The sequence below is a fragment of the Propithecus coquereli genome, unplaced genomic scaffold (assembly GCF_000956105.1).
Source record: "Propithecus coquereli isolate 6110/MARCELLA unplaced genomic scaffold, Pcoq_1.0 Scaffold13, whole genome shotgun sequence".
NCBI lineage: Eukaryota > Metazoa > Chordata > Mammalia > Primates > Indriidae > Propithecus > Propithecus coquereli.
Genome location: NW_012137191.1, coordinates 9,667,639 through 9,690,070, shown reverse-complemented (window position 1 = coordinate 9,690,070; position 22,432 = coordinate 9,667,639). Strand labels below are relative to the sequence as shown.

General features: G+C 33.9%; 1 protein-coding gene across 1 annotated transcript in view; it reads right to left on the bottom strand.

Annotated features, from left to right (window-relative positions):
- The window catches only part of EDIL3 (EGF-like repeats and discoidin I-like domains 3), a 508,872-nt gene that overhangs the window by 212,029 nt on the left and 274,411 nt on the right, over window positions 1-22,432 (bottom strand). Inside the window, exon 4 of the mRNA XM_012638396.1 lies at window positions 448-561. Within this exon, the coding sequence (XP_012493850.1) occupies window positions 448-561 (114 nt within the window). The remainder of the gene's footprint in view (window positions 1-447; window positions 562-22,432) is intronic.

Genomic DNA, 22,432 nt, shown 5'->3' with positions numbered 1-22,432 from the left:
CCCCTTTACCTCCACCTTTTATTTGTAACAGAGGCTATTTGGTCCTAAACTTACTGTCTGAACAAAAGTAAACACACTGGTGGCATAAATTTAGGTCATATATCTACTCAAAAGCCAAAATGGGATTCACGGGAGAGATGGATTTGTGTATCTGAGGAACTGTTATTCTTTTCAGGTCACAAGATCCTACTTCTATGCAAAATATGCAGTAAGCAAGACATATCCTGGAGAGTATGTGTATATCAATAACACTAATAACAACAAATACGGAATGTGCCTTTTCAATTAATTATGCACTCTTAAAGCAAATGATATTGATTTTGGCTCAGATTTCATAATAAATGGAGACCACATAAATAAAATTGTGTTTTATATATATATATATATATACAAACACACACACACACACACACACACACACACACACACACACACGTAGATACTTACTGTATTGACAATTTCTTCCCATAAATTCACCTGGGCACTCACAGGAATAGTTAGCAACAAGGTCTGTACATATTCCACCATTTTTGCAAGGATCAGCTTCACATTCATTTATGTCTGAGGAAAGCAAAAAAGAGAGGAAGAGAATTATTGTTAAAAATGATTAGATATTGGAAGATTTTAGGGATCCTAAATAAAACATCTAAGTAATGCTATTTCTTTGTGTACATGTGTATGTACGCGTGTGTGTTTAGTCAGTAATACAAATGCTGATTAAAACCAATAATTTATTAACAATCAAATTTTAATCAATTTCTGATGGAATTTAGAATCCAGATGAAAGACCAATAGAACTAAACCACTCTCCTATTCTGAAAATAGATATGAATAGTTTGGGGAAATATTCAGTATATCCTTAGAATTAAATCAAACAAATTAACCCTGATACAAAGATGAATTGGTATCACTTAAAAGATCTAGAAACCTCCCCTGTAGCAACAACTGCCAATTAACATTGTCTCATTTTATCTTAATTCATTAAAATTCTAACTGACAGAGATGTTTTAGTTTCTCAATAGTTCACCTTTGATGAATATGTTGAGAAGCAAATTAGAGTTAATAGCTAAAGCTCGTTACATGCAAAGTATAATAAATGTAAATGATGATCACTTCCTAATCTTATTCAAGGGTTTCTAAAGTTAGGATGACTAAAGGGACTTACTTTTGATATACTATTATTATGTCTGATGCAAAATAACATGAAATATAAAACATTTAGCAAATTATATTAATTTCATTTCTAATTTTGGACAACATTGAAAATAAGTAAGATTTGAACACAAAAAGAGATAATGACTTCATGTTAAGTGAAATAAACCAGGCACAGAAAGACAAACACCACATGTTCTCATATGTGGGAGTTAAAAAAACTTGATCTCATGGACACAGAAAATAGAATGGTAGATACCAGAGACTGAAAAGAGGGAGTGGAAGGTCAGGAATGAAGAGAAGTTGGTCAATGGATACAAACATGCAGTTAGATAGAATAAATAAGTTCTAATATTTGATAGAAGAATAGAGTGTATTTAGCAACAATATTTTGCATATTTAAAAGTAATTAGAAGAGAAGACTTTATACCAACATATGCAAATGATAACTATAGTACCGTAGTATAGTTTGAAGTCTGGTAATGTGATGCCTCCAGATTTGGTTTTTTTTTTGCTTAAAATTGCTTTGACTATTCAGGCTCTTTTCTGGTTCCAAATAAAGCGTAGAATCATTTTTTCTAGATCTGTGAAATGTGGCTTTGGTATTTTGATGGGAATTGAACTGAATCTTTGAATCAGTTTGGGTCGTATGCACATTTTAACAATGTTAATGCTACTGATCCATGAGCGTGATATGTTTTTCCATTTGTTTCTGTCATCTTGATTTCTTTACTCAGTGTTTCACAGTTCTCTTTGTAGAGACCTTTTGCCTTCTTCATCAAGTATATTCCTAGGTATTTCATTTTCTTTGTAGCTATTGTGAATGATATTGAATCTTTGATCTGACTCTCGGCTTGACTGTCATTGGTATATAGAAATGCTACTGATTTGTGTACATTGATTTTTGTAACCTTGGACTGCTGAATTTACTTATCAATTCCAGAAGTCTTTTGGTGGAATCTTTGGGCTATTCTAGATATAACATCATAACATCAATGAAAAGCAATAATTTGATCTCCTCTTTTCCAATTTGGATATCGTTTATTTCTTTATTTTGCCTGATTGTTCTGTCTATGAATTCCAGCACTACGTTTAATAGAAGTGGTGATGGGGGCACCCTTGTCTTGTTCCAGTTCTTAAGGGGAATGCTTTCAATTTTTCACCATTCACTATGATGTTGGGTGGGTTTGTCATACTTGGCTTTTGTAATTTTGAGGTATATTCCTTCTATGCCTAGTTTATTGAGGGTTTTTATCATGAAACGGTGCTGGATTTTGTCAAAACAGCATGGTATTGGCACAAAAATAGAGATATAAACCAATGAAACAGAACAGAGAACCCAGATATAAAACCATCTGCATGCAGCCAACTCATCTTTAACAAAGCAGATAACAATATACACTGGGGAAAAGAAGCCCCATTCAATAAATGGTGCTTGGAAAATTGGATAGCCACATGTAGGGCAATGAAATATGATCCATGTCTCTCACCACTCACAAAAATTAATTCAAGATGGATAAAAGACTTAAATGTAAGGCATGAAACCATAAGAATTCTAGAAGAAAATGTTGGAAAAAAACCTCTTCTAGATATTGGCCTAGGCAAAGAATTTATGAAGAAGACCCCAATGGCAATTACAACAACAACAAAAATAAGTAAATGGGACCTGATTAAATTAAAAGCTTCCACACAACTAAGGAAATAATCAACAGAGCAAATAGACAACCTACAGAATGGGTGAAATTATTCACAAACTATATATCTCAAAAAGGGCTAATATCCAGAATCTACAAAGAACCGAAACAAATCAGCAAGGAAAAAGCAACCCCATTAAAATGTGGGCAAAACCATGAACAGAAGCTTTTCAAAAGAAGATAGAAAAATGATCATTAAACATATGAAAAAAATGCTCAACATCACTCATAATCAGGGAAACGCAAATTATTAATAAAACCACAATGAGATATCACTTTACCTCTGTTAGAAAGGCTTTTATTAAAAAGTCCAAAAAGAATAGATGCTGACATGGATGCCGAGTGAGAGCAACACTTGTACGTTGTTGATGGGACTGCAAATTAGTATAACTTCTATGGAAAACGGTATGGAGATTCCTCAAAGAACTTAAAGTAGACCTACCACTCAAGCCATCAATCCCACTATTGGCTATCTACCCACAGGAAAAGAATTCGTTTTATCCCAAAGACACCTGCACTTGAATGTTTATTGCAGCACAATTCACAATTGCAAAAATGTGGAATCAACACAAGTGCCCATCAATCCATGAGTGGATTAACAAAATGTGTTATATATATATCGTGGAGTACTACTCAGCCATAAAAAAGATGAATTAATACATTTGACAACAATTTGGATGGAACTGGATATCATTCTGCTAAGTGAAGTATCTGAAGAATGGAAAAACAAACACCACATATACTTGCTATTAAATTGGAACTAACCGATGAGCACACATGTGCATAGAGGGAAGTAAAACTCAGTGGAAATCAAGCAGGAGCGTAGGAGGAGGAAGGGATGTGTAAAACCTACCTAACAGGTACAATGAACACTAGTTGGGTGATGGGCACACTTATAGCTGTGACTCCAGCGTTACAAAAAGTGATCCATGTAACCAAAAACATTTGTACCTCCTTAATATTTGGAAAAAAAAAAAAGAAATGATAAATACTCAAAGTGATAGACACACCCCCCAAAATAAATAAACAGTTCATCAAGTTATGCCTAAAAAAAAAGAAAAGAAGAGAAGAAGTAATGACTAATTCAATGAAGTATCCATCACTGGTATTTACAAAGCATTCCCTCTAAGCCTAGCACCATGCTACGTTTCTGGGAGGTAATACAGTAGTTGGAGACCACACACCGCTCCTTTTCTTTCTTCTCCTATCATCTACTCCAGTTGAACTTCCTATCTGCTCTTATTTCTACAACTCTGTTGTTGTTTTAACCATTCTACACACCTAAATGGCATTACTTGGAAATTGTTTAAGTGCCTTTTACCCATTCACCTCATCAGACAGTGAACTTCACCAATGCAGCTCCAGACTGCCCTGTTCTTTTTATGCCTGCAAATATCACACTCACTCTGGAAAAACACTGATGTCCAATAAATATTTCTTGATAAACTTTTTATTAATACCAAAAGAATAGAAAGAGTGGAGTGCACAAACTAAACAAAGCAAAATAAAAAAAAAATTTTATTTCAGATTTGTAATATATCTTCTGGTACACAATAACATATCAAAATGTATTACCGAAGTCCTGGGTTACCACAGTTTCTTAAAGCAGTGTGATCATTAATTTACCCTCTAAAGACAAAACAAGGAAAAAAATGCTGGAAAACTCTCTATTTTATCCTTTTTTTCAACTTTTTTCTTCTAAACAGTTTCCCCTTCTGAAAGCAGAGCTGGTCACCCTCTCATTCTTAAATTCACTGTAGAAAGTTTGGACTAACTTTCCTTAGGTGATGTCTTTCTCTGACAAGGTTTCTGGTTACCTTGCACAGCTTGAAAGTAAAGACAATTTATACTGTGTTCAAAAAGAATCTAAATAATTTGATGATTTTATAACATTCATAATAGGATAAAATCAGGATCTGTTGACCCCTAAAAAGAGCTCTGTACTATAAAATATGATAGATTCCCAAATATTTGATATTGAAACTCTAAAGAAGAATGGAAGAAAAGAGTGAATGAACAGAAGTAATTTCTTCACTATTTTTATACAATGAAATACTGCTTTTATAAAAATTTCACTTGGTCTTTATTTATATTGAACTGACATGCAAAACATTTTTATTAAATTTTGTAATTGGTATAAAATCTCTGTTATATTTATTCTGTTGTCTATTCAATGTAAGACAATAATGTTTGGCTACTTTGGAACATGCCCAATATGTCTTTACCTGTATCATACCTACTACAATTTGTTTTAGATGAGAACATGTCAATGGCTAAGTTAAATCATCATTTCTTAGAAAAAAAAATTGTCATTTTTTTAAAGTTGGATATAAACAGTTATTCTCTTATATACTTATTGAGAAAAAACTGAGTACTCATGTCTGAAGCAAACTATAATTTGATTTTTGATGTAGAAGAAAGGTTTAATTAGAATTAACAAGGTCTAGATAGAGATGGTTGTGTATTTCCAAGTAGGGAACCAGAACAAACCATAATGTTGAGAAGTTCATGGTATGATGTTGTGTTTATGTACAACAGTAGCCCACTTTGGAGCACAGAGTGTGAAGAAGAGTACTGGGATTCCAAGTTTGAGGATGTAGATGGGGACCAGATTATGATGAACCCTTAGTGCCAGCCGAGGGAACTGGATTTTATCTTCTGGCACTGACAACTTGGAGCAGGATGGAAGGGTATTTTCTTCACCCTTCTACTTTAGAAGAGCTTAGTGAAGCCAGACGTGTGATGGACTTGAGAGACAAATAAAAAAAGGCAGGACAGAGACCCACACAAGATTTGATGTTAATAGGTACAACGTATTTTAATTCTCATGCAAGAAGCTCTATGCATTTTCAAATTTTAAGATTAAAATGTAGCATCAGTACAATCAAACCCAGTTCCTGCTGCTTTGCAATGCTGATAGAAGGAAGTTTTCATAGTCAGCAATGTGAGAATCATCAAGAGTTATTATACATACTATTACTGATATGCAGACACTGTTCTTTGCTTTCTTAAATCTTCCAAGTTTTTACACAATGAATAATACTTAAAATATGTGACTGTGGATCTAATTGAGAAAAATCAATCTTTAAATCATCCATCCACAGTTTCATCAGGCCAGTTCTGACAAAAGCAAGTTATAATTAAGAACATTTTATTCTAAAAAACCCACAGTTAACACCTTTACCCAGAGGTTAACGTAAGTGGAATGAATTGGAATTGCAATTTGCTGAAGTGGAAATGCTGTGTAGACATACCCAATTTGTGATAAACAATGACCTTTCCATTCTTTAAATATGCATTTTCAATGTTTTTTAAACTCAAAACTACTTAAAACTAAATTCATAAAAACATAAATGTTATTTTAAATGACCTATATTGTTTAATATAGTCGCAAAATTAGTAAAACATTTCTGCATTTATACATATCCAGTAACATTCAGGCTCAGAGAATAGATGAAAATCACACAGAAGCGTTTATGTATTAGTATAATGCAGGAGTTCTTTCAGCAGTGAAGGCTGTTCGTACTATGATTAACACAGCAAGCAATCCAAATGGAAACTGACCTCAACTTGTATAAATCATGTTTAATTAAAGACTAGATATAAATGTTCACACAATATAATGTAATAAAATGAAAATTAAGCATATTTATAATAAATCGCAAACACTTCTCTTTGTCACAGATCAAGACATTATCATTTGCAGCAAAAACGTCCACATCTGTTTCAAATAAACAGAAATACGCTAGATTATTTTTATAACTAGAAAAAATTTGACATAGCAGTCCCCCTATAAAATAGGAATTCTCCATATTTGGTTATATTTATAGTTCGTTTATAATACTAATATTTGTCATTTTTGAGGTCCTGCTGTAAAAACAGTTTCATTTAAAATATCATCCTATAATCAAGGTAACCAGCTAAGTCCTGAATACACAAAACTGAGTTTCTGACTGAGGCACAATGATCAGAACTGCATATAGATTTCTGTATGTAAAGTCATGACTCTGTTTTCTGAGAGGTTCTTTTAAATTTTGTTTTGTTTTTTATTGATGAGAGAAGAAAGCAAGAAAAAGAAGGAAGGAGGGGAACAGATGAGTAAGTAAACAGTTGAATTTCTTTAAAAAGAAACACGCATTTCTTGGAACCAAAGCAGTACTGTACAAGGATTGCCAGGTCCTTGCCTCTGTTATAACTAATTACACAGATTCATTCACTTTATATGCGTAACTTAGACTATCTTTATCATTATGCCATACTTAATTTAATTTCTGCAGATTTGTAACAGTGAGTTGGTAGTCTACCCTCTTTGGCTTTTTTTTTTCTTTTAACAGAAATAATATTAACCCATGAGCACTCTACAGATTTAATTGTGAGAAGCCTCTTCCAATAATTGGAGAATTACTCATGAATTTATTACGATCGCTTTGAGTTCTCATCCTTTAGAGAGTTCACCTTATACACATCCACATCCTGAGAAATGTTCAGTTATGCAGTTATGTCTCGTCTTCTTTGTCCTGGACTTTTGTCAGGCCCATAATTGTGCAAATTATATCCCCAAGCCAATAAAATTGACCTTGGAGTACTGGGCTGTCAAAGAGTTTTTAAAATGAAAATTATATTTGTTAGTTACTTATGTGTGCCTTCAAAAATTATGAATTATATGGGCATAATTTCTTGTCACAGAAACCATAGTGCTTTTTCTCAGAATTATAGTTAAATATTCAATAATCTCATTCTTCCTTATAGAGTCCACCAATTGGCCAGAGATAAAATAGAGATTTCTTGAATCTAATTCTCGGGGCCTATTCTGGAGACTTTCAAAACTAATTAATTAGTTTCCAACTGGCTCACCTTTGTAATCTGCAGAGTAGGAATGGCAGCAAGTTGCACTTCTGGGCTATCATTGTCCCAGTTCATCCTTGAGTTTCTTCAGAACTCCTCAGGAGAATGCCATCTGTCCCTGTTAGTTTAGCCACATTTATTTCGCTAACTTGGATTAGATATTAATATTCTGAATTCTGAACACCATTTGCACCAGGACATCCAATTCTCCTGAGGACAGAAACCTATCTAATCCCTTCCTAGTGAAGACAAACACAACTTAACCATGAGTCTATCTTCTCTTCATCCCCAGGTATATCCAAGCCCCTACAAGCATCAAAAAAGAACACTGATTCTTGGACTGAACACCTTATTTTGAGATATTAAAAGAATACTATGATAAAGCTTTTTTTTTCTTTTGCAAAAGCAATATTTCTTGATTTCCTTATTCCTTTCCCTTGGGCTGTCTTTCCTACTGCAATATTGTTATTGACTTCTAATTAGTCGGCAAGAGCTTATTTTCAAGAGCCTGCTATTCTTGATCCTTAACAACACATCTTCCCTGGGCTCTCCATTAGCTATTAAATATTCTCCAGACCTCCTGTGGAGTAATTGCCTTTTGAAATTTGACCTTTTATTTTTTTTTCTTATCTAAAGCCTATGGTCTTTCAATTTCTTTTTCAAGACTGAATGACTTTATGATGAATTTCTAGGAATTCTGTCCTCCCACTCAGATGTCGAAGTTAATTATGTCATAATTAGTATCATCTAGAGGATTTCCCAGTCATCTCTGGAACCAGTTCAGTATATTTTAAATGTTCTGTTCTTGAACTCCCTTTTGATCTGCCCTTCTGCTATACTACTAGTAATTCATTCTAAAATAGTAAATTAAAACCAGCATTCTTCAATAAGAAGATATAACACAAAAACTTTTTATGATTTATTGGTAACATTCATCTACCAAGAACACCAATGTAACAACAGTCCCAAATCCAAGAGGAATTTATCAATCATGTCTTTCTAATGAAGATCGTGTTTTCTTCCCATCCCAATCCTGGCATCCTAGTAATTATTTTGAGATCTATTTAGATGCAAATACCTTTGCCACTAGTATTCAGGCCGTGGTCATCCCAAATATCTGGGTTGTTTCCATATAAAATTATTCCAGTAAGGCTTTATTTGCTTTTAATCAGATATTTGGCCAGTAAAATAAGATAGCTATTCCAAGATACTTACAAAACCAAAACCACGGGAGGCAGAACAAGGGTTAGGGAAGGGGTAATCAAGAGGGTGCTATGTCTCTAAAGCACGAATCTTTGATGACATAAAAATATTTGTAAATAAAAGCTACATGGAAAACATACAGTAGAAGCCAATAGGAACAGATGCCTCCTTCGGTGAAAATTTTCATAAAAGGGCAAACCATCTCAAAGGATGTTACATCAGTGGCATGCATAATAGTAACTTGTCCTGCAATAAATATTTGTTGGCCAGGGTTGGTGGCATCGCTTGAGGTCAGGAGCTGGAGACCAGCCTGAGCAAGAATGAGATCCCGTCTCTACTAAAAATAGAAAACATTAGCCAGGCATGGGGGCACACACCTGTAGTCCCAGCTACTCAGGAGGCTAAAGCAGGAGGATTGGGCCCTCCTTGGGCCCAGGAGTTTGAGGTTGCCGTGAGTTATGATGACACCACTGCATTCTAGTCAAGGTGACAGAGAGAGACTCTGTCTCAATAAATAAATAAATAAACAAACAAATAAATAAATATTTTTTATTGGCAAGAAAGAACCGGGAATAGTAGTCATCCAGAGAATCATCAAATCTGTGCTGTAAAAGTGAGTCCCATAATTGGGGCAGGTGCCCTGGCCTATTTCTAAAGGGATTCTATTAAGGAAAAATGAAGTTAGAATAATGCTTCTTTTAAAAATTGGAGCTTTTAGAACACACCAATGCACAAGTCATACAACCAGAGATTCTGATTTTTGAATAGTCTTGGGAAGGAAGAAAGTAGTAATATAGTTTTAAAAGAAGTTTAGGTGATTGTGAAGGGTAGCCAGTGTTGGCAAACACTGAAGAGAACCTCTACTTACGAAGTCGTCCATCCATCCATCCATCTATCTGTCCCACCATCTTTTCATTCATCCATCCATCCATCCATCCATCCATCCCTAGTTCTATACTAGGTGCTAAGAATGCAGACTTTAATATATCCTGATCCCATATTTTTCTCAAATCTTATGGTAGAGCAGATATACAAGGACATAAACTATACGCTACAGTGTAAAGTGACAGGGGCTATATCAGCAAAATGCAATTTCTCAAAGGTACCCCAAACATTAAAAACTAAATTGATCTAGCAGGCTAGGAAATGTTCAGGTTTAGAGAAAGAGTCCAGCAAACTATGGCATATGCTTTCGAGTTATATGGAGTTATGAATAATTTACTGTGTAAAGTTATCTTTCTAAATTCATATGTACTTCATTATTCTTCATACCAGTAGTCTCCAGATATAAGAGTGACTCCTCATTGTCTCATAGTTCTTTGCTCCAAGTATGTAGGGCATAAATTTCCTGGTTTTCTACTTGCATTATGGTATGTTGTCATTTATATATTTTTGCGTATTCTAATGCTTTATCCAAAAGTAACCATTATATGCTATCAGCTGCATGTCAAATTAGCTCACTCATAGCTTTCTCTAGTTTTATCAGTCAACCTTGGTGATCAATCATTTTGGATTTTTTTCTATAATGAGTTATCAAAAACCCATAACTGGTTAGGTGAGATGGGATTCATGTTGGAAGCATAGGTGTGATTCACATAGCTTGCGTTTACCAACTCACTGACTCACTAAAATTCATTCTGATGAATTCTATGAATTAGGCACTAAAATATATGATTGGATACAGAAAATAGGGATAGTTCCTGCTCTAAGAGATCTTCCACCTTCTTTTCTTCTACTTAGGAGAGAAATGATTGTAACACCATATGGTGAAATATGTGCTGTACAGCATTATGTACAAAACGTACTGTGATTATAGAGGAGGCGGTGGCTTTTCCTAGAGGAGACGTGGAAGATTACATACAGGAGGTAATAAATTTGGTTTGTGTTTAAAGGATGAGCAGGAGTTTTAAAATGTGTGTTAAGTTAGGAAGGAACATAAAAGAACACAATGTTTTCAGAGAGAAGTGAGCACTTTAAATTTCCGAAGCATGCTCAGGGACTGGATTGGGGGAAGAGACTGGGGATGGTGGTTACTAAATAGTCTGGGACCAGACTTTTATGGCTTATATATCAAGTTAAGGAGTTTGAACTTTAGTCCTTGGATTGGGGAGTTAATAGAGAATTCAAGAACTATGGAAGGGGACATGAGACTGAATAGCTCAATGTTTTAGAAAGTTCATTCATATACTCTAGAATTTTAATATTTGTAAGCTTTGGAAAAATAATTAAAAAGTCATAAGAGAAATTTATGTTGAGTCCGTATCACTCAAATTACATAGCATGACAGCTATAGCCCTGTATATTTAAACATTTAGCTTGATATAAAATGCACAGACTTCTTAATATTTAGGGTTGCCAAATTTAGCAAATGAAAATATAGAATGTTCATGTAATATTTGGGACATACTTACACAAAAAAATGATTGTTTATCCAAAATTCAAATTTATCTGGGGATACTGAATTTTATTGAGAAATTCCACTTGAATTGTCAACCAGAATATGATTTCTCCATAGTTTCTTTCTTTCTTTTTCTATAAGCATTTTTATTTTCAGCATATGATCATGCTTTCCATTTTGCTTATTCAGCAGACCCCAAGGAAAACTACCTACAGTGGAAAATCATTATTGACAAAGAGTCTTTCTTAGGCTATTGCTTAAACTAAAATTTGTCGCTTGCATTCTGTGAAACATAATCTATAGAATTTACCTCTATGTAATGTTTAATAATACAAGAATGGCCAAATAAGGATGGCAGTACATTGATAACAATTAGCACATCCTGCCAGTTGTAGATTACTTACTATGTACCAAACATTGTGCTGAGCCTTTTATATATATTAGCACACCTTATGAGCTAATTACTATTATCATACCTGTTTTACAGATGAGTAAATCAAGAGATTGAAAACGTAAACAACTCGCCCAGGGTCACACAGGTAGTAAAATTGAGATTAAAACTCAGATAGTTTCTCTCAAGAATCTACTCTATTCACCAGTATACTTTACCATCACTAGCAAATAAGAGTAATCCCTCTTCATCAGCACTTCATACTTGCCCTGCAGGTACTGTTTTATGTGCTAAGGAGGACAGAAGTGGGATAATACATAGTCCTTGCTCTCAAAATGTTTATAGTAAGCTAATAGTATTAGCATTTCTCCTCTAGATCAAAGACTCTACTCCTAAAAATCATAGTTTGGGATACTTTTCCCCTTAATTCCTTTATTCCTCTTAGTAATTTTCTCAAAATCTTAAGTGGTTTGGGTTTAATGGACATTTGTTCCAATTTTATACCTCAAAATCTACTACTGCTATTCTTTGTAAATATGGAATTCTTTGACTCTTTACACTCTTTTATACATTCCTTTTAACTTTGCATTCAGATGAAAGAAATACATTTATTTTAAAGTTTCTCTATAGGGGGCATAGATATATTTTATATGTGTACAATTAATTTTTTTGTTATTTTTTCTGGGTGACAATCCACATTATATAAAAATATTTATTTGAAAAAATGACACACATATACGGAAAAGTACATAAGGCAGTAGAGTTACATGAATTATTGTGAAGAGACAACCTGTCTAATAACCACCAAGGATGCGCCAGCATCCTGCCAGCAGTCCAAAGGCTTCATGCACCCCTTGCATTCACAGTCTTCCCTACACCCTCACGAAGGTAACAGATCTGCTTAGCATGGGAGTCACAGTCTTGCTCTTTGTACAGTTTATAGTTTTCCTCCTAAATATATATTTCTAAACAGTATATTTTATCTTTGCCTATATTTGAACTTTATAGTAAAAAAAAAAAGCATTTGGTGTGTGTTCTTCTGTTTGTTGCTTCCTTCACAATGATGTTACAGGTAAGTGCAGTGAGTTCATTTCTGTTGCTATAGAGTATTTTACTGTAAAATGTATCATAAACATTTTTCCTTTCTATTGTTAATGGCATTTGTGGCATTGCTGGGCATAAAAGTATCAGAGAACATGCTTGCACATGTCTCTTGATATAGAAATGTATTGAATTTTTTCTGGTTATACCCAGCAGTGAAATGCCACTGTCATAATAATGCATACCTTTAACTTTGATAATGCCAAACTGACCCTTAAATTAGTTTCACCAATTTGCACTCACATTTAATTAATATTTTAGAAGATACAAACTATATGAAATTTGTAGGTAACTACTTATTTCACTTCATATACAAGTTGCAAGTAGAAAAGCTTAATATTAATACATTATTTTTTGTTATATTTTTACTCAGAGGAGCTTTTAAGGGAATGAATTAAAACCTTTAATTCACCAAGCTGAATTACATTTCTCTCTTCAATTTCCTTGAATATTTTTTAAACATAAATAGTAACTTATACTAAAAATGTTGAACCATTGGAAGTTTATAAGAAAAAAAAAGTTACATTTAAATAACAGGCACTGATACACAGGTAAATTTTGTACAAACAGAAAAAAATAATTTTATTTAGCTTTTGAAGTAATTTCTCAAAAATGAACCTATTAAATGAACTCTAACATAGACACATGTAGACTCAGATAATAAAATGTCTCCTGCTACATTTTTATATCTTTGAAATTTTATATTATAGGCATAATTAAACAAAAATGATATCCCCAAATGATGAATAATATTATACTGCTAAAGCTACTATGAAGATTTAATGAGGTAACTTATAAGAAAAATATCTTATAAAATTTAAATACTGTACAAAGAATTATCCGTATTACTGTAAGGGTTAAACTATATTCACATTGTTCAACAGAATGTGGGGTTATGTCCCTGGAGGCAAATGTAGGTAAATTGCTGATGAGGCTTTCTGTAGAGAAATACTTCTATATTTGAGTTTATCATCAGAGTAAATAAATGTGCAAAATTTTCACAAATATCCTACAGAAGAATAACCTTGCCTTGGAGAGGAATGAAAGACAGCATTTATCCACAAAATTTCAAAGCTTGTGGAAATTTTAGTCTATTGAATGGGATAATTCAACAAATATTCTTTAAACATTTCTTTCCAAAATGGTGACATTTACTATTTTTTAAACTAGTTCACCAACTCTCCATAAATTTTGGCTGATAGATTATTGAAATCTGTATCTAATAGACATAAATTATGCCTGGTAAATACAGAAAAGACTCCTTTTAAAATTCTTAGGAGTTTTAGTCCTCATCGAGATGAAAGAGCTAGGTGGCTAGATTTCCCTCATTCCAGAATCTCATCTACATAATTATAGGACATTCTGTGGGTTTTTGGCAGAGCTAGAAGCAATAAAACATCTGTCACACTCAAGGCCACCATGGAAGAATCTGGTTCAAGCAACCAACTCAAGACTCGGTGCCAAAAATGTGCTGTCTACAAGCAACTGCTTTTTATAATTTATTTTTTTCTCCCATATTTATTGTTAAGTATGCCAAATCAGCATATTTTCTTCATTAAAAGTGATAATGTTTGGATTCAAGGGAACTCTGAGTCTGGGCTAGACAGGGTAACAGGGACCAGATTTTTTAGACAAATTCTCCTGTATGAAACAACCCCTCCCCTCCCCCAAAAAAGAAAAAACAGACAAAATAGATGAGAACACAGTGTTCAACATACTGGATATTAAGAAGCAAAAGACAACAATAAACCAGGTGAGCCCTGGGTGAACCACTGCCCAGGTTTACTGTTTTGAGAAGGATTACAGGCCATGGTATAGGGAGGAAAAATCGAGGAGGAGCCTGGTAAACACTCTGAGTTAAAGAGAGGCAGCTGAGAGTCTGGAGAGCCTAAGGAGGCTAGAGTTTATAGGACAGAATACCTGAGAGGAGAGGACTGCTCAGAGTACACAGAGATCTGCAGTCCTGAACACTGGAGTGCTTCCTCATGTATTCAGCAGAGCACTGATTAGCATGTGAGGAAACTATCAAAAAAAGAAGCATCTGAATAGACCACAGGATATAATACTTGGGGCTCACACTGGGCCAAGAAAACTGCCAATTCATACCAGTAAGACTGGAAAATAAACTGCTTCATGGGGCATTGGGCAGAGTCCTCAGAATGGTCTTGCCTCAGTAGTGGGAATCATTAAGCCTAGACTAAACCCCTGATTGGTCCCACCTAACAAATTTTATAAGCGAGACCCAGAAATTATTCCCAAGTAACTAAACTATGTAAAAAAACTAAGTTTAAGAGGATTTATAGGAGTACAACGTATCTAGCACTCAACAAACTAAAATTTATGTCTGGAATCCAATCAAGATTAACAGGCATGCAACAAAGCTGAAAATCAACTATATATTAGAATTAGTAGGCAAGTAATTAAAGCATTTATTAAAACTGTATGCTAAATATAAAAAATGTTAAGTAGAGACATGAAAATGTACAAAGAGAGCCAAATTGAACTTCTAGAGATGAAAACTACAATGTGTGAGATGAAAAATATACTAGAAAGGAAAAAAAGCAAATTAGACATTGCAGAAGAAAAGATCAGTGAATTTTTAAGACATAACAATTGAAAATATACAAAATAACATATAAAGAAAAAGAAAATTTGGGCACCAGTGAGTTGTGAGACACATATAGGTACCCTAAAACAGATGTGATTGGAGACCCCAAAAAGGGAAAGCAGAAAATATTTAAATAGATAATAGCTGAAATTTTTCAAATATGATGAAAATAGATTCAAGCAGCTCCACAAATCCCAAGCACACAAAAATGAAGAAAACTACAAAAAGGCACATCATTATTATAAAAGATATCAAAGTAATTCTGTGGATAAATGTAGTATTTTCAACAGAAATGATACTGAAATAACTGGATATTTATATGCCAAAAAACCCCTTAGATCCAGATCCAAAAAATCACTCAAAATGGATTTAAACTGTAATGTAAAACCTGAAACTATAATAAATCTAAAAAAAATTATATGAGAAAATCTTTTTGGGTTCAGTTTAGGCAAATATTTCTTAGAAGCAGCATGAAAAGCATGAGCCATTAAAATGGATAAGTTATTCTATATCAAAATGATAAGTTTCTGCTCCTCAAAGTCAATTTTAAGAGAATTAAAAGACAAGCCACAGATTGGGAGAATATATTTACAAATCAAATACATGATAAAGCACTTATATCCACAACATTAATGAATTCTCACAACTCAAGAAAGCAATGACTCAGTAAAAATTGGGCGAAATATTTGAACTGAAACTTCACAAAATAATATATATATGTGTGTGTGTGTATGTATGTGTTGTGTGTATGTATATATATGAATGGCAAATAAACATATGAAAAGATGTTCGACATCATTTGTCATAAGGGTAATACAAATTAACATCAGAATAAGATCTCTACACAACTATGACAATGACTAAAATCAAAAAGACCTAATGTTGATGAGGATATGGAGAACTTGAACTTGAGAGATCACACACTGCCGACTGATATAAAATAAAAGTTTGGAAAACAGTTTGATAGTTTCTCAATTACTCAAACACATGAGTATTCTACCATATGATCCAGCCATTCCATTGCTAAGAATTTATCTGTTGCTCCATGAATTAATATAAATATATTGGAGACAGGAAACGTCTCAGGAGTTTTGCAAAGCTTTGCCCTGAAGGAATATGTGAACGTGTTAGTTTGCATATCGAAAGCTGTTTCCCCTCAGGAGGGCATCTCTGAAAGATGGGTAGCGGCTACATCCCACAGTGGTGCCACGATTCTCAGACCTAAGGTTTGGACTTGCTTTGTAAAGCAAGGCAGGTCTGCTAAAAACTACAGGATGAGAGCTGGTCATAGAGTGCCCGCCCGACACACAGATAGCCACCTGTGGCTAAAAGCAATTAGCCCAAGGGACAGTTCCTGCTTAAACTCTGGACTACCTGTCTCCATTCACAACAACCTGATAAAGAAAATATGGAGCCAATATATCTCTGTTTAACCCCTTTGTTAAATGATAAATTTACCTTAGCACTTAGAAGTTAGTCTTTGAAAGATTTTGTAACCATTTGTTCACGTAGAAAGAGTTAGTTAAGGGGTCTGAAGAAGCCTTTTGAAAAACTGTTAACCCAAGAGGAACTACCTGTTGTTATGTAAATCTGTTACCCCTGGCAACTGATCATTGTACTTATAAATGACCATGTAAAACTTCAGTCCTGGCCTCTGAGATTGACAGAGAAATCCAGGCCCCCTGAGCACTCACTTTGCCTATAATCTTTATAAATCTATAAAACTATACCTTTGTCTCTGTGTATTCTTTTATTTCCATTATTTTCCATTTTCTATTATTTTCTTATCCTTTGCAACCCTACCAAAGGGACCCGTTTTTTTTGCTGGGAGCGTGGCTACCTCCCTGCATTTACCCAAGACGAATGAAAATCTATCCACACAAAGACTTCTATGGACATTCATAGCAGCTTTATTAGTAATTTCCCAAAATTTGAGACAACCCCATTGTCTATCAGTTAGTGAATGGATAAACAGATTGTGATACATTCATACAACTGAATACTACTCAGCTAAAAAAAAAAAATGAACTATTGATATAAGCAAGAACATGAAAGGATTTCAAAATAATTATGTTGAGTGAAATAAATCAGACAGAGTACTTTTTAAAATTCTATTAATATAAATTTCTAGAAATGCAACTAAGCTATATTTACAGAATGTAGATCAGTAGTTGTGTGGGATGTAGTTGCAGGGCAGGAGGGCTGGGAGGGATTAAAACGGTTCAGTAAGAAACTTCTGAAGGTGATGTGATGGAAAAGTACAGTATTTGAGTAAGACAATGGTTTTACAGGTAGATGCATGTGCCCAAATGTATTACATTGTACATTTAAAATATGTGTGTTTTATTCTATGTCAATTATACCTCACCAAAACTGTTTTAAAAATAATCATGTCAAAGTTCTTTTCTTTAACCCACATATTTACTGGCTATGAATTTAGAATTGCAGACACACACACACACACACACACACACACAAATGCACACGCACGCACGCACATTCGCCCACCCACAGAATCTCCCTCACAGTAACAGGCCCACAAAATTAATGAGGAACGTCAGCCTTCTCACATTCCCACAAGACAGAGTTTTTTAAAATGTACTTTTACTTCGAAGTGAGAATCATGCAGCTCAAATGCAAAGAGGCAAGTCTTATTGAAAGACTGAGTAGTTTAATAAAACATACTAATAGGAGGAGCTATATTCATAAAAATGACAAAAATACTAATTTTTCAAGATATTTTACCTCCTGCTTTGCAGGTTATTTTCCATCATTCAAGAAAGTCTTTGCAGGAAGCCTTAAATAAAGATGAACGGGGAAAAAAGTAATATAACTGCAAGATTTTCTATTGCTCTTACATTTTTGGTTTTGAACTGAATTTCTTTCTGATACCATTGACTATCAGAAACCTGAAAAATATTAAACCATAACCGGGTTTACCCATATCTTCCTTAACCATTTTTATTTTCCAGAAATTTTTCTGAAGGAAGCTCATAAAGTATATTGATATGTATGTTTCCTGTCCTCTTATGATCTATTTTAGAGATTGTAATTTTCAAAAAGGAACTATGAAATAATTTTCTAGTTCTCATTGCTCTTATGAAAGGTAAGACTTTAAAAACTTTTAAATATATATGTTTAAAAGGACATTTTTATTATAAACACTAATTTATTTTAATATACACAAAGATGGAAATCTCAATTCCATTAATTACTTACTGTGTAATTTCACATACGAAAAGTAAGCCTTCAGGGCAACAATTCATAGTCAATGAACCTGATTAAAATAATTGGCTATTTCCATAACAAGTGCTTTGACAAATGGTCCTATTCTGTCAAAGAGGAATGGGTCTTATTAGAATCTGCATTGCCGTGTTACGCTATTATAAGATTAATGCAGAAAAAAAGTTTAGTTCCTTTTAATAAAATTCAATGATTTATGATTTGGACTAAATACCAGTAAATAGTAAGTATATGTGTAACCCCCATCCACTTAATTTGGTTGTTTAATTGGGCCCTGAGTATAATGATTTGAGTTTATGTAGCATCTTACTTCTCTACAACTCATTGAATCTCCTTCTGCTGTGTTTCAGAGAATAAAGGAGAGTTTATGCAGTCTCAATTAAATAAGCCACAGAATTATCTTTAGAGGTGATGTTAATATTATCCCAAAGTACAGTCCATCCATAAAGCACTGTAATATTTAAAATATTTTGATTAAGACATGCAGAGGTAGAAAAGACTAAGATCTACTGATGAGTTTATTTCACTGAATATTCAAGTACATTTTTGAAATCTTTAGAACATTCTACAGATACCACCGCTAAACAACACTAAATTCATATATTATGGAAATATAAAGGTTATATAGTTCACTATGACTGAAACCTTATTTTTATCTGTCTGCCACATAATTCCGTGAGTGTGCTATTATTTAGTCCATGGTTTTCATTTTATTTTATTCATTACCAATAGGTAACTCATTATACAAATGGGAAAATGATCCCCCTCAAGCCACTTCTTTTTTCTTTATACTCCCTCCAGACTTTTGTTAAATCATATATTTAAACATACTGTTTGATCATCAGCTTTAGACATTAAGGCTGCTACATCACCCATCATATCTTTTTCCTGCCTGTAAAGTCTTGTTGTTATTTTTTTTTTACTGTCAAAATTTTATGTATATTTTACAATGCATTCTGTTCTATAGTTGTGCATCAGTCCACTAAAACTAGTCACAACTAGAGTTAGTCACAAAATCTCCATGGCATACAATACTCATGCATTTGTTTCTCAGATATCTCAGAGGGGAGTGGTGTCAGGAAATCTAGGGTCGGCCACACTGAGCTCTGCTTTCAGGTAAACATGGGCTGGGCTTGGTTTCTTGCTGAGGTTTGGGCTGAAGTTGGCTCCCTGTGTGATCATTCTGAGATTCAAGGTGAGGGTACAGCGGCTATTAATATCTTTTGCACCTCTGCTACAGTGATGGCCGAGGTTCCAAAGAGAGAGTGATACATGCAACAAGGCTCAGGCTCAGAAGAGACTTTCTGTCATTTCTCTTCATTCAATGGCCAAACCAACCCACATCTCCAAACCCAAAGTGAAGAGGTGAGAGAAATATGTTTTTCCTCTACAGGCCAATTCCGAAGTCATGAAAGGTTGAGAATATAGGGTGGGGTAAAGAATTGAGGCAATGATGTCATCTGTATATTAATTCTTCAATGTCTTCAGTTTTTCAATTGATTGTAAAAATTGAAGAATGAGAGGATTTACCAAACAATAATTATATAAATATAATTTACTGTAGACCAAGTAGAAAAATGTCACTGAGCTTCACCAAAAATGTGCCACACTAAAGAGACTGTTCTAGCATCACAGTCAAACCGACTTCCTTTTGATATATTTTATCGATTGTTTAAAATTAAGACACATTTATATGCTTCATATTTACAGAGTTTTTAAATTTGTTTTCTGGAATATTTAATTGTTTTTTCTTGTTAAGAGACGTAAAAACGTATTCACCACGTGCTTGCAATTTTTCCAAATTTTGATTGAGATGTATTCCCGTGATTCTTGAAGACATTCTTTTGGAGCCCTCTGGTTTCTTGTGCTGAAGTGAGCGAATTGCTTTCTAGGCTGGCTGCAAGCTACATCCTGAGCCATCTATTCTTTGTCCACCTGGGCTTATTCTACTCTTTCTTGAATCTTGGGTTTCTACTTTTTCACATTCTCCTTTCCTTTGCCATAAAATATCTCCAGGTAATTTTCATGAAAAGAGTAAGAAAAACGTTATTTTCAACCTTTGTCTTAAAAATTGTCCTCACACTTGAATTAGGTTTGGCTGGTTTTATGTGTCTAATTTTAAATTCATTTATCCCCAGAAAGTTATAGTACCTTAATTTTTTCACTATCTTCTAATATATATGGTTGCTAACTGAGATATTTAAAGCCAATATAATTTTTTCTTCATTTGAGTCAACTTGTTACATCTCTTAGGGGTTTGGGAGTTTTTCTATATCCAGATTTCATTAGAATTTGTCTAGAAATGTTTTGCTTTTCATTCATTGTGTTAGTACTCATTAATTTATTTCAACATGAAGACTCATTAATTATTGCTTCCAATCTCTCTGTTTTCTCTGGAACAACAAAATTATTCCTGTGTTGAATTTCTTAAATTGATTCTCTGTGTTTGTTAAGCATATATCTTATATTTTTTATCTTTAAAATGTTTTGATCTAAGTTTTGGATAATTATTCTCACTTTAACCTCCTACTGAATTATTTTTTTCATAACCATGAACTCTTTTTCAAAGTGGCATACAGTAATACATACAGTATTCTTGTTTTATGAATATCAGCTTTTCTTTATGTTCCTAATTAAGATGTTTTAGGAGGTCTCTTTGTTCCGTGAATCACACTTGCTTCCTCTTGCATCAGTTATTTAAATGTTCATTTTGGATCTTCTGCTTTATGCAGTTTACTTAAAATGCCTGGTGAGTCTTGATTGCCTACTTCCATGAATGAAAGACTCTATTGATTCATATATTTAACTGGTGTAGTTTACTTAGTACTTTTATAAGTTTCTTTTCACCAAAAAACTTTTCTCCTGCATGGAAGGACTGATGCAACCTCTAAGTATGGGGAGGACAGGCAGGGAATAGGCAGCAATTCTCCCCCTCTTGCAAAGTAAGGCATTAGTCAGTGTTGTCAACTTCCTCATTAGGAACCCAAGCTCTCCTCTAGGAAACTCTTAATATTTGTAGACACCAGTTTTCTAGTTTTAGCCTTGGAAATCGAGCTTTATATGTAGGGGGGATAGGGGAAGGAAAGAGGAGGGTACCTGGGGCAGCTGTTCCAAAGAGAACTTTTAATTAACTAACCTTTCTGTCTACTCTTTTCTCTGTACCAGCTCACTCCTAGCTTGGACCCTTTCCAATAGGCAAAAAACAGCCCCTACTTACATTTTAAATTTTTCCAGGTGAGGTATGTAGGCTCTGGGTCCCCTTCTCTACCAACATGACTCTATATTTCTTCATTTGGAAATGTCAAAAATCACTGCGGTACTAATAGTCCCTCTCACTATTTTTAGATTGTTAAAAATTCATTATCTATTTTTATTTTATTTAATATTCACTGTCATTCCAATGAGGTTTGAGAACAAAAGGATGGTAAATACATATGTTCAGTCTGCCATCTTGAAAGGCTAAATTTAAATATATATCTTAATATATATGAAGAAAAGAAGGAGACAGTCCATTAGGGCATCCAAAATTTTAACTAAAATGTTCACCATTTATTCCAAGATTGCTAATTAAGAGAATTTTAGCACTTGGAAACCAACCTTCTGCCAGTCTCTTGACTTAAACACAGCCTTCTAGGGAAGGTGACAGACTTCTAGGGAGGGTGGCAGCCCCAAACATAAAATCATTTCTTCTGATTGCTCAGTAAAGTTACAGAATAGTGTATTCCCTGTGAGAGCAATAATGTTGAACCTAGAGATTGTTTAAGAAAGCTTCAGGAGAAATTATTGTTTTGTAAATG